The sequence below is a fragment of the Thalia democratica genome, chromosome 3 (assembly GCF_965202585.1).
Source record: "Thalia democratica chromosome 3, ktThaDemo2.hap1.1, whole genome shotgun sequence".
Lineage (NCBI taxonomy): Eukaryota > Metazoa > Chordata > Thaliacea > Salpida > Salpidae > Thalia > Thalia democratica.
Window position 1 is genome coordinate 43,811,896 of NC_139167.1, and position 13,959 is coordinate 43,825,854.

The 13,959-nt window shown below is 25.7% G+C and overlaps 1 protein-coding gene across 8 annotated transcripts in view; it reads left to right on the forward strand.

The window, feature by feature from the left end:
- The first annotated feature begins 254 nt into the window (after positions 1-254).
- The window catches only part of LOC145831249 (uncharacterized), a 49,497-nt gene continuing 35,792 nt past the window's right edge, over positions 255-13,959 (forward strand). For 6 of the 8 annotated variants that reach the window (XR_014369663.1, XM_082938416.1, XM_082938417.1 and 3 more), the window contains exons 1-2: positions 255-406; positions 11,712-11,863. Coding sequence is in view for 7 of the 8 variants with exons in the window: in XM_082938416.1 (XP_082794542.1) it covers positions 367-406; positions 11,712-11,863 (192 nt within the window). In the remaining variant the exon portion in view is untranslated. Of the gene's footprint in view, positions 407-1,793; positions 2,799-11,521; positions 11,590-11,711; positions 11,864-13,959 lie in introns of those variants that run through there. The other 2 variants (XM_082938412.1, XM_082938413.1) reach the window with 2 other exon arrangements.

Below are 13,959 nucleotides of genomic sequence, written 5' to 3' on the forward strand. Positions count from 1 at the left end.
TCACAGTGTTATGTAACATACATAAAAAATAAAAGTAAAAATCTACAAAAAAGTTTAAAAGTCACATTGTTGAAATGACACTATTATATAAAGTTGAAGAGACAACTAAGTTGCCAGCTTAAATGACAATCAGAATAAAAGTACATAAGCAGGGCGAAGCCCTGCTTATATATATTTTTCAAAATAAATTTGAAGACCATTGAAAAAAAAGCTGAAAAATTCCTGGAGAATGAACCAAAGCGTGTGCACTTAAGGTTAAGTATAACCATCAATTAAATTTCTTAAATAATAAAAATATTATACATAATTTTACTAATGTTTTTAGTAGTAAAATACTTGCAAAGTTTTATTTTTACAGATGATTAGATGGCTTCTATTTCTGACACACCAGAAAACAATGATGAAAGTAAAGGCCTAAATAATTTTTTGACCTCTTATTTAATATTAAACTATTAAAAACATATATTTACAACAAATATTTATTAATTTTCAGTAAAACTTTTCATTAGTGTTAAAGCTGCATCATTTTAAATGAAAATATCTTAAAAAACCTTAATTAATAAATTGAAGTTTATGTTTAAATATTTTTTATTATAGGTTACCTGCCATGTACCTTGCATGTTGAACTTAACCTTTTTCAAAAATAAATAATATCAAAATTTGTTGTAAAACAAGTTTTCATCAAAAAGTTTCATCAATTTTAAAATATATTATGTAATTGAATAGGAATAGGAACTTAGGTTATAATATTTTATAATAAGTTTTGTAGTTTTTTTTTTTTTTTTTTTTTTTTTTCTAAGGTAGAAAAACATCAGAAAATACTCACTCTCCCCTCTGCAACGATAAACGTTTTCTGAAGGTCAAGCAAGTGAGTTTGAGCTCATCACATGTTATTCTACCTGCCCTATCTTTAAATTTACTAAGAAAAAAAATTACCTTTTAACTAAAAATAAAAATGTCTATGTAATAATAAAAGAAAAAAAATTTAACTAACTGAAATAAAAACTAATCCTAACCCTTTATTGAAAAAAACCTTTGGTGACACGTCATTTAGCAAACACTCACAAGGTTAAAATCTCAACACTAAAAACCACAAAGTGTGGGAAAATCATGAAGCTCAAATCCCCAAGTAAGTATTTGCCGACGCTACAACAAAAAACACCTCAACAATCCAATCATGTGATCACTGCCACCAGTGTGAACTCACAATCAGCTGTTGCAAACTCAAATAAACAAATATCTAAGTATTTAGTTCTAAAAACAAAAAAATCTAACTAGAATAAAGAAATACTGTAGTATGAAAAAAAAAATACTACTTGTATGGATAATAATATACACATATATATCAACAATAAAGTCAATAAATAATATGAGTTTTTAAAATTTGTAAGTATTAAGTTTGTACAAAACTCAAAAAATAATAATAAAAATAAAATAAAAAATAAACAAATAAAATAAGTAAAAATAAAATAGATAAAATATTAAATAAAATTAAAAAAAAAAAAAAAATTTTAAATCAAATTTATACTTATACATCTAATTTCTAATAAAAAACATAAAAAATTATCTTAAATCTAACACAATAAAAAAATTAAAACAAGTAAAATTACTCACAATAAACAAATTTATTACAATAATTTATAACAATCACTCTTTCATTACCAGGACAATTTTTTTTTTTTTTTTTTTTTTTTTTTTTTAATATTAAAATTATAAAGTAAAGACCTACACACCACAATCTGATGCCCAAATAACATAAATCAAATTTCAACTCAAACAAAACATACATGTAGAAGCACTCTAGATCTACTCCATGTAGTTATTCAACAAAAAGTTTTTATATCTAAATTTAAAAGGATCTTTCTTTAAGTTTTTAAAAGTTTCAGGGACACTAGACCAAAACTTGGGACCCAAATACCTAAAGCAGTTTAGGCCAAGTCTCGTTCTAGGTCTTTCAGTTACAAAATTCATTTTCTTTGAAAATCTTGTGTTGTGTGTGTGAACAGAGCTAGCAAGTGTAAATCTATTGTGTTCTACATCAAACCCTTTTATAGTATTACGCATCAACTTACAAATTTGCAATTTATACACATCCTTTAATTTTAGCACACCAGTTTTTTTAAATAAAGGGTTTGTTGTTGTCAAGGCAGGCACACGACAAACATACCTGATCACTCTTTTTTGCATACAAACAATTGGTTTTAAGTAACAGTCAGCAGCACTACCCCAAACAGATATACAATATTGGATATGCGAATAAAACAAACTATAATATACCATTTTAAGTGTAAATGTGTCCAAATAATATCTCAATTTTGACAAAACATAACAACTCCTAGACAATTTCGATTTCAGAGAACTCAAATGTTTCTTCCAATTCAGCTTATCATCCAAAACCACACCTAAGTATTTTATACTATCACTCTGCTCAATAAGAAAACTATTAACCTTGACACTAAATTCACAATTTTTTGAAGTTTTATTAAAAAGCAAATATTTAGTTTTTGAATAATTAATAAAAAGTTTATTAGCATGCAACCATTTATCAACTTTAACCAACTCCTTATTAATAATTTCATTTAAATACTCAGGATCACTATGTTGGTAGCTCAAGCAGGCATCATCCGCAAACAATCTCATATTTATCTCAGTAGAGGAAAAAATATCATTAATATACACAAGAAACAACAAAGGACCCAAACAAGAACCTTGTGGTATTCCAACATTCACAATTTCACGCTCAGACACAACATTATTTATGACCGTTGATTGACTTCTATCTTTTAAATAATCTTTAAGTAAATTTAACATTGAACCTTTTATATTATAATTTTTAAGTTTAGATATTAGAATTTTATGATTAACCGTGTTAAATGCTTTAGCCAAATCCAAAAATACAGAGCAATTTATTAATTTTCTCTCACCAGCCTCAATTAACTCATCAACAATCTGATTCACAGCTAGTTCAGTCGTACTATTCTCTCTAAACCCATACTGTTTTTCATGTAGCACCTCATTCAACAAAAAGAATTTTTTCAATCTCTCACACACTAAAAACTCAAAAATTTTCGAAAATGGGGATAAAAGAGAAATAGGTCTGTAGTTATTAATGTTATTTTTTTTACCAGATTTATAAATAGGGATTACCTCGGCAAATTTAAGCGACTCAGGAAACACACCATACTCAACACATTTATTATACAATTTAGAAAGATAAGGAGAAATTATTTTTGCACTGAGCTTCACAAAACGAATATTAGGGACATCAGAACGCACACTTTTGTTTGGATTTAAAGTTTTAATATAATTCAGAATCTCACTATCAGAAATTTCATTAAAGACATAATCATTTTCAACTGAACCAGACAAATACTCATCATTCTTTACATCAACAACATCTTTTCTCTTTTTTAACAAATTGTCAGCAATATTTACAAAATTTTTATTCATTAGATTGCCTACACATTTTGGGTCATTCACAATTTCACCACACTCATCAAGCACACCTTTTATTTTACAACTAGATGTAGATTTAGTAGAAACGATATTATTCACAATTTTCCATAATTTTTTACTATTTTGTTTATTCTTTTTAACTAGTTGTTTATAATAAAGTCGCTTGGAACATTCTATTACTCTGTTTAGTATATTTCGATATTTTTTAAAACAAACAGAAAATTTTTTTGTTTTATCTTTAATGGCAAATTTAAACATTAAGTTTTTAAAGTTAATTGAGATAAGTATACCTTTTGTTATCCACGGTTTAGCTTTTAGTTTTTGTTCTTTTTTACTTAAAATTTTGACTGGAGCATGATGTTTAAAGTTGTTTAAAGTATGAAAAGTTTAAGTCAATATAGATTTTAAAATGTGAATATTTAAAATTTAAAGGATATTGTTTGCTAAGTAATAGAGGTCCTTGCAATGCAATCTCACTGGAATACACAATAACTAATTTAAATACTTCTTTTTATTTATAAATCTAACCTATGTTTCTGTGTGTTAACAAATGTGCTTCTTTTATAAGAAAAGATGAGTGTTACTTGGATTTAAGTGGAGTAAATTTTGTAATATTAATAGCATTAGTATTGTTAATATGAACATAAGATGTTTGAATGTCAAGGTTGCCACAAGGTCAGGAAAAGTCAGGAAAAAAAAATTGGGGTTTTTGAAAAAAAGTCAGGAAATTTGACAAAATTATAAAAAAATCAGACCTTGTCAGTTTAAATTACAAATTCCTTATTTTCAAAGCCTTCAAATGGTAATAAAAAAATTAAAAACTCTTAAAGCTAGACTTAAATTGCAGTATTTTCCTAGAAGTTTACAAAATTATTTCATATCCAATGCCTTCATTTGGTATAAATTAATAAAATATCCTTAATAAAACTTCAGAATTTTTCTGTTAGCATATTGAACAACAACTCTACTTAAACAAGTGGTTTTTGTAAGTTTTATAGTATTGATGATATGTAACATGGACACTTCCATAGTGGAACTGTAAAATATACACAAAAGTTTATCTAGCATATTTTTAGAATCAAAGTGTTTTTTGTTTAAGTAAATAATTGAGGCAGCGAAATTGTAGGTAAAAGTAAATAAATGCAAAAAGAAAAGAAATGAATCAAACAAACTGTGGCTAGATTTATAAAAAAGATTCTCTTCTACAAGTGTAGGGGCAGCAGATGAGAACAATTTAAGGCCATAGGGGGGAGTCCAACATTAAAAAAAAAAATTAAGTTTGGCTTTTATATGAAAGCCTTAAGTACAAACTACGAGCCAGTTTTTATAGAATGCAAAAATATCATTTAACTTTTCAGATATTTTATTTTTTGTAAAAATTTTCCTATTCAAATGTAAAGACCGCAAATTTTTTAGACCAATTTTCCCGGACATTTTAAAATTCACTAAACATCTATCTCCTCCTTCATTTTTCAAGCAATCTTCTTTTAAATTTTCAGGAAACGTTCCTTATAATAAAAGAAAAAAAACGTTACTTTAGAATTTTAGTAATTTAAAAAAATAAAAATTTTATCACAAAAATTAAAGAAAAAAGTTTTTTTTTTCAAAAAAAAATTTTTACAATTTTTTTTTAAATTCCAAAGTAGCGTTTTTTTGTTAATTGTATAAAGATTAGACGGTGAAGAAGATTGCTTGAAAAATGTAGGAGGAGATAGATTTTAAATAAAATAGTCTTTTTTTGCCCTTTTAATTTTCCCTTTCCATAGGGAAGCTATTATGCGGCCCGACTTTGACTGGTCATATCTCAAAAAACAATTTGAACTTTTTAAAACGATAAAAAGTATCTTGAAGCTTAGAAAAAACTATATAAAATAAGATCAACTTGTAAAAAACATGGCTTACCCCCCCCCCCCCTATGGCCTTAAATAAAATGAGGCAAATGGTTTTAACTGCCAAGAAAATGAAGTAGATGTAGACCAGATGAATTAAACTATATCTTCATTAAATAAAGAGGTTGAAGTGCTAATAAAGAAATGAAGAAAATAAATTTCAGTAGATATAATAAAAAAAAGTATTTGATTAATTTTCTTATTCTTTTAAGGTTTTTATTGTATAAGTTCGTTATTGTTACAAGGTTATAATTATAAAAGTTCCTTTTATGTCTTTTTGATTATTTAGATATATTTATGTTAAGAAAAGCTAAGAAAATATGTCTTTTTACAGACAAGCTGTGTTTATAAGGTAATAATTTAAGTATTTTGCTGATAGAGCTGTTTATTTCAAATACATCAATCATACACATATAGTCAAGTGATGTGGTGGAAGTTTAATGATTTAATTCAGAAAAATAACTGTTGTTTTAACCTATAACAAAATTAGATTAGAAGCTTTATATAGTTTCAAGTGTTAGATTATGTGTTTTAGAATAGGTTTAAATTAAGTGTTTGATTTAGAAAAATCAGGAAAATTTTAGGAAGAAGTCAGGAAATTTTTCTCAGCTTGATCTGTGGCAACCATGGAATGTAAATGTATATAAAATTGAAGAATTTTTGAAATAAGTTGAGGGTTTGCCTGATGTAATTTGTGTATGTTAAAATTGTCTGATTAGTATGAGACCTTTTATTGGTAAATAAGAGGGTTGTACAGAACTTCTAACAGTAATCAGTCTGGAGGTATGGCTTTCTTTGTGAAAATTTGTCCTGACTATGATGTTGTGAAGATATGTTTTTAATCCAGTGTGATGTGGATGATCATTTGATTAATTTTAAACTTGCAAACAATAAATAAATTATAGTTTGTAATTTGTATAGACCTCTAAGTTCTGTATTTGCTCTTATTGAAAAAAAAAATTCTTTGTGATTTAGATTTTTTGAGTGAGAGAAAGGATTATGTTATTGGTGGTGATGTGAATATTTACTTGCTAAAATGTGACCGGTGTTCTCTTGATTATTTTAACTGTATTTTTAGTGTAGGTGTAAATCAATTTGTTATCTCTCCAACAAGGTATTCTGCTGATTTTTCTTCTAATTCATTAATTGACCATGTGTACTCTAACTTTGATTGTAAAATTCTGAATGTCAGTGTGGTGAACTATAGTGTCTCTAACCATATGCCTGTAGTGTGCGAAATTATTTGTGAAAAGCCCAAAACTGTAACTTTTAACCAGAAATATGTTAGTTTTTAGTTCATTTATATAGGGGTCATTTTAAGTAGCCTTAAAATGAAATTACAAAATATGAGGTTGTATGCAGAATGTTGTGAAGGTGTGAATAAATGCTGGGATGAGTTTGAAGCTATTTTACTGGAACAGTTTATCATCATGCTCTAATCAAAGTATTAAATAAAAAAGAACAAAAAGTAAAAGCTAAACCGTGGTTAACAAAAGGTATAATTAAGGCCATAGGGGGGGATCCACTTTGTTTTTTACAACTTGATCTTATTTTGTAGAATTTAATCTGAGCTATCAGACACTTTTAACTGCTTAAAAAAACTCGAAGTAATTTTTGAGATATAAGCGATCAAAGAAAGGGCATTCAATAGGTTCCTTATGGAAGGCGAAAACTAAAAATGCGAAAAAAGACTATTTCACTAAAAATCTATCTCCTCCTTCATTTTTTGAGTAATCTTTCTCAAATTTTTACAGAATGTGTATCATTAAACTTTAAAGAGATCTATTGTAGGATTTTTTTTAATTTTGAGTAAAAAAAAAATATTGTCAAAAAACTACCCTTTTTTTTAGTTTTTTGTGGATAAAATTTTTATTTTTCAAAATTTCAAAAATTCCAACAATAGATCTCTTAAAAGTATTAAAAGGAACATTTCCTGAAAATTTGAAGTCTATAGGTCAAAAAATGAAGGAGGAGATAAGTTTTTAGTGAATTTTAAAATTTCCGAGAAAATTGACCCCGAAGAATTTGCGGTCCATACGTTTATATTGGAAAATTTTTACAAAAAGTTAAATATCTCAAAAGTTAAATGATATTTTTGAATTCTGTAAAAACTGGCTTATAGTTTGTACTTTAAGCTTTCATATAAAAGCCAAAATTAATTTTAGTAAAAAAAAATGTTGGACCCCCCCCCTATGGCCTTAATTCAATTGTTAATCAAAACTTAATGTTTAAATTTGCAATAAAAAACAAACAAAAAAATTTCTGCTTTACTTGAAAAATATAGAAATTTACTTTATACAGTTATAGAATAAGCCAAAAAACTTATTTTTAAACAAATAGTTAATTATAATTAAGGTAACAGCAAAAAATTATGGAAAATTGTAAGTAATATTGTCTCCACTAAATCTACTTCAAGCTGTAAAATAAATTGTGTGCTTGAGAAGAGTGGTAAGATTGTGAGTAACCTAAAAAGAGTAACTGATTTTATGAATAAAAATTTTGATAATATAGCTGACAAGTTGTTGAATGATAAAAAGGATGCTTTTCATAATAATTATGAGTTTTGTTTTAGTTCAGTCTGTAATGATTTTGTATTCAAAAAATTCACTAATAATGAAATTGAGATGCTATTACATTAGATGTACATTAGAGATATGAGACCAAATATAAGTGTGTGATCTGATGTGCCAAGATACAATTTGTAAAACTAAAAGCAAAAATTATTGCTCCTTATTTATGTAAACTGTTTAAAAAATAAGTAGAGTGTGGTGTGTTTTCAAAGTTTCTTAAATATGCTGAAGTGGTACCAATTTACAAGTCTGGTAAAAAAAGCGATTTCAATAACTATAGACCTACTTCCCTTTTATCTCCTTTTTCAAATATTTTTGTGTCCTCAGTGTGTGAAAGGTTAAATAATTTTTTTTTGTCAAATAATATTTTGCATATAAAGTTCTTATATTAAAGCTTGAAGTTCAAACTACAAGCTAGTTTTTATAGAATTAAGGCCATAGAGGGGTAAACCATGTTTTTTAAAAGTTTATCTTATTTAAAAGAGGTTTTTCTAAGCTTCAAGATGCTTTTTATTGTTTTAAAAAATTCAAATTATTTTTTGAGATATGACCAGTCAAAGTTGGACCGCATAATAGGTTCCCTATGGGAAGGGAAAACTAAAATGGCTAAAAAAGACTATTTTATTTAAAATCTATCTTCTCCTACATTTTTTAAGCAATCTTCTTCAAACTTTCACAATCTAATCTTTATAGAATAACAAAAAAATGTTACTTTGGAATTAAAAAATTTTTTTGTAAAAATATATTTTTTTTGAAAAAAATACACTTTTTTCTTTAAATTTTGTAATAAAATTTTTATTTTTTTAAATTACTAAAGTTCTAAAATAACTTTTTTTCCTTTTATTATAAGGAACGTTTCCTGAAGATTTTAAGAAGATTGCTAGAAAAATGAAGGAGGAGATAGATTTTTAGTTAGTGGCTTTAAAAATGTTTGAATTAGCTTTAAAGTAGGTAAATAAAGGCCTTGATTTCCTGAGTACGCACTATTGCTTTATGTTCTAGATCAGGGGTCGGCAGGTCAAAAAGGAACATTTTTTATGTGCTTTCAAAAACATATTTAAAGACAATTTTTTTGAACAAAAAAAAATTAGGTGATAGAATATCCTTTAAATATAACAAAAAAAAATTATTTTTGTGTTTTTGAAAATATTAGTTTATTAAACTAGTTGAATGAAAATTTTAATGTGGCCTGCGGGCCGCAGTTTGCCGACCCCTGTTCTAGGTGAATACTAAAGAGGAGGTTACTGTATTTCTGATAATCATCAAATGTGTAAGCATATATACAGAATTTTTCTTTTCAAAAGTATTAAAATGAAAAATGCTTGTGACCTATAAATAGTTTGTGCCAGAAGCGTTAAGATCTTTTACATATTTAAAAAATCAGATGACTCAGGATGTTAGTTAAAAATCTCACCATTTTTTTTGACTTTAAGAGTAGCAACCCAAATTAAAATAAAAATCCTGAAGAGTTTAGATTTACACGGTATCAAAATTATGTCTAGCAATTAAGTACAGTGCTTATTCAATTATCCAGATGCTCACTTATCCGAACAAGTCAGAAGAAAATTCAAAAAATTTTCAATATTAAACTATAACATTTTTTTATGATACAAATATTTAAGCTCTTATGCTGTAAGAAAATTTAAAAATGATTTTAAAAATTCTATAGTTTTGTTCATTCTTATGAGGTAATAATACTACTAAAAATTACATTCTATCTTTGGTCAAAAATAGTGTAGTTATCATTAATCTGTAAGCATGTAAAATAATTCAGTTTATGAATTTTTAATTTAATCAATTAAGGCCATAGGGGGGGGGGGGTCCACTTTGTTTTTTACAACTTGATCTTATTTTGTAGAATTTAATCTGAGCTATCAGACACTTTTAACCACTTAAAAAAACTCAAAGTAATTTTTGAGATATAAGCGATCAAAGAAAGGGCGTTCAATAGGTATCTTATGGAAGGCGAAAACTAAAAATGCGAAAAAAGACTATTTCACTAAAAATCTATCTCCTCCTTCATTTTTTGAGTAATCTTTCTCAAATTTTCACAGAATGTGTATCATTAAACTTTAAAGAGATCTATTGTAAGAATTTTTTTAATTTTGAGTAAAAAAAAAATTATTGTCAAAAAACTACCCTTTTTTTTAGTTTTTTGTGAATAAAATTTTTATTTTTCAAAATTTCAAAAATTCCAACATTACGATTCTTCAAAATATTAAAAGGAACATTTCCTGAAAATTTGAAGTCTCTAGGTCAAAAAATGAAGGAGGAGATAGGTTTTTAGTGAATTTTAAAATTTCCGAGAAAATTGACCCCGAAAAATTTGCGGTCCATACATTTATATTGGAAAATTTTTACAAAAAGTTGAATATCTCAAAAGTTAAATGATATTTTTGAATTCTATAAAAACTGGCTTATAGTTTGTACTTTAAGCTTTCATATGAAAGCCAAAATTAATTTTAGTAAAAAAAAATGTTGGACCACCCCTATGGCCTTAATTTTTTAAATTTATATTTCTCTTAAATAAAATTAATCTTTTTTCAAAATTAATAGTTTGGGTAGTTGGGATTACAAATGATAAATTATACTTGCTTGACGCTCAAAAAACGTATATTGTTGTAGAGGGTTAGTAAGCCTGATGTTTTTCTACTTTGAAAAAATTAATAAATAAATCTAAAATTTATCTTTAATTTTTTATAATTTTATCAAGTATTATTCACAATTACTATGTATTTGTTGCCCAGTGTGTCCTGATAAGTGAATAAGCACTGTGGTAGTATTTTGCTAAAGGGTCTCTTTTGCACTGTGTCAGTTTAGCATTAATAAAACTTTTTTAATCTAATTCTTTTTTTTTCTTGATTATTTTACTTTTTTTTACTATCACATTTTACCCCTTAGTTGGTATTTTTAAAATGTTTTATATATTTTTGGTTATAACCATTTATTTTTATATAAGACACAAACAAAGACTATAATTAAAAATTGGAAATACTCTACAGAATTAATTAAAACTGAAAACAGCAAAACATATAATTTATGTAGCTAAAAAAATTTAAAAGAACCATTGCTAAACAAAACAAAAGAAAGACAGCAACCGTATCTTCACAACAAAAATAAGGAAATAAGTATTTTAAAAGAAAAAAAAAATAGGCATTAACAAAAATAGCAACAATATAAAATTTAAAAAAGAACAAAAAAGACAAATCATGAATTAGCTTGTACAGAAGTTGTTTTTAAGATTAGCTCCCTAAGATTATTCAAATTAATTTGACATGTCATAATCTGTATTTTTTTTTTCTTAAAAAAAAATTGCTGTTGACTTTATTATTGTTCTGACGACACGCTTAAAGTGTAGAAGCTAACAAACCAGAAACTAGCTGTTTTTTGTATTATTAAATTTAATATATACATTTTTAATTTTTGTTACTTTTTTACTGTCACTGTTACCCCTAACCCTTACCCTTGGTCTGTAGTCTATTATATATATTTACTCTTGTGTAAAATTGTCACTTGTGAAAATAACTTACGCAAAAGTAGCCCTTTGTTCAAAAGTGACTTCGTGCGAAAGTGACCCTTCTTGCTTGTAACTTAAGTCAAAGTTCTGGAATTAAAAAAAATAATGAAATGTTAATCCAAAATTTTTTAAAGCATTGAATGTGGGTACAAGGCAGGTTACTGTTTTTAATTAATTATCAAAACCTACTAGATTAAAAAATTAGTAGTTAGTTTTAACAAAATAAATTCTATTAAAAATCTTATCTTAAAATAAAAATTTTAATTAAAATCTTAATAGATGAACTGAGTGGTGATGAAGATAACAGCACAGTTCTTTACACAGCTGTACAATCAACCCCAATGTGCATGACAATAACTACTAGTAGCAAAAATTCATCAAGAAAACGAAAAAGTCGTATTAAAGATGAAGGTAGAAATAAAAACAGAAAGGTGATTGTAGGATTCTAGGATATTTGATGAAAGTTATTTAAACCTATAAAAGTTATATAAGGTATAAGTCCTATACTAGATAAGCTGATTTCAATACTTGATTAATTTTTCTTACTAGTATTATATATATATATAATTACTTAAAAATCAACTGTATTTTTTTTCTAATCTAATAGATAGACTGTTTCGCTGACATGTTGTTTAATCACTTATCTTATACAATGCATTTATAAAATACTTTGTTTTATTTGGTAAGACATATTTTAAGTAAAAAGGTATTTGGTTTTCAATGTGTAATTAATTTTTCAAGCATACAGTCATTAGGTTTTTTAGTGACTAAAATTTTTTTTATATGCTTGCCTTTTTCTTTTTTTACGAAATTTCTTCTTTAAAGTTTTTTTTATATGTAATATATAAGTTATTTAAATTTAAATCTAGGAGTTATACTTTTTATTTCACCTAAATAAATAACTAAATTTTAAAATAAAAACATCACAAATTTAGTTATATTTTTAGTCTTTTTATCTTTTTTTTTTAATAATTTTTTTGAATTCTAACTTGTCATTTCTTAACTATAATAATTAAAATATATAGTTTTCCAATGAACTTTTAGCTTTTCTAGTAAAATGATTTTGAATAAATTTTGCCTCATACATTTTTATTAGAATAATCATAACAAATAGACTGTATTTCAAAAGTAATTTAAGTTTTTGAATATAAATACTCAGTTATAGTTAATACTTTTAGCTTTCATATAAGATCTAATGCTAGTTTTTTGTATAATAAGGCGTCAACACCCTATATCCTTAATCAATGAAAACTAACAAACTGCAAACTTTATCTGTTTCATTAAAACATTGTAAAACTTATTTCATCATCAAAAAAAATATTTTGTGACTATAACTTGTTTTTAGGGTAAGTCTTATCTGTATCTCATGTTAAAGCACTTTAGAGCATAAGGTGGGGGTGTCAACCCTGTTTTTTTACAAGTAAATCTTAATCTGTAGAGTTTTATCTAAGATATAAAATATTTTAAATTGACAAGAAAAATTAAAACTAACTTTTAAGATATAAGCAATCAAATTAGGTCAGCTTAATAGGTTGCTTATAAAAGGCACTAATTAAAAATTCAAAAAAGACTTTTTCACAAAATATATATATTCTTGTTCATTTTTATCAAATCTTCTTTAAATTTTCACAGTAAGTCTATTATTACATTTAAATGTTTTCAATGCAGGAGTTTTTTATTTTGAAAAATAAAAAAAAATGTTACAAAAAAAAACTGCCACTTTTTTGATTTTTGTATTTTATATTTTTGGTTTTCAATATTTTTAAATTTAAACATTCAAAGTCTTTTTTAACTATATAATTAAGTCAAAAGTTTTATAGAGTTTATTACATAACAATTATCTCATGCTTTTGAAATGATCACATGTAAATAAATATTCCTATTAGAATAACAAATGTTTCTAAATATTAGTTTGAGGTCTCTAGCTCTAAAAATGGAGAAGATATATTTTTAGTGAATTTATAAATTTCTAAGAAAATTGACAATGAAAAATTTACAGTCTATACATTTCTATCCGAAAAGTTTTACAAAAATTGTGGTATCTCAAAACTTAAATTAGAATTTTATGTTCTACAAAAGCTGACTTGTAATTTGTACTTTAAGCTTTCATATAAAAGCCAATGTTAAATTTTGTAAAGAAAATTCTTATCCCTTATGCCTTTACTATATAAATATAACGTTGTTTTATGTTAAATAAATTCCAAGTTTTTATATAATTAAGTCTTTAAAATAAGGTACTAATGAGAGTTACCTTGAAGTTATAATGTTACCAAAATTTTTATGAAATACTAAATTCGTTCACACTATTGGGCACATTTTTGAAAACGCTGATATTTTTAGTAGTATCACTCAAAGTTGTCACTTTACTTGGAATCCTGGAAAAACCTGGATTTTGACAATTTAGGCAAAAAACACCTGGAAAAACCTGGAATTTAAGAAATTTTGAAAAAAAACCTGGAATTTTGACCAGAAAACCTGGAAAAACCTGGAATTTTTAAGAACTTTAACATCTTCAGTAGTAAAGTTT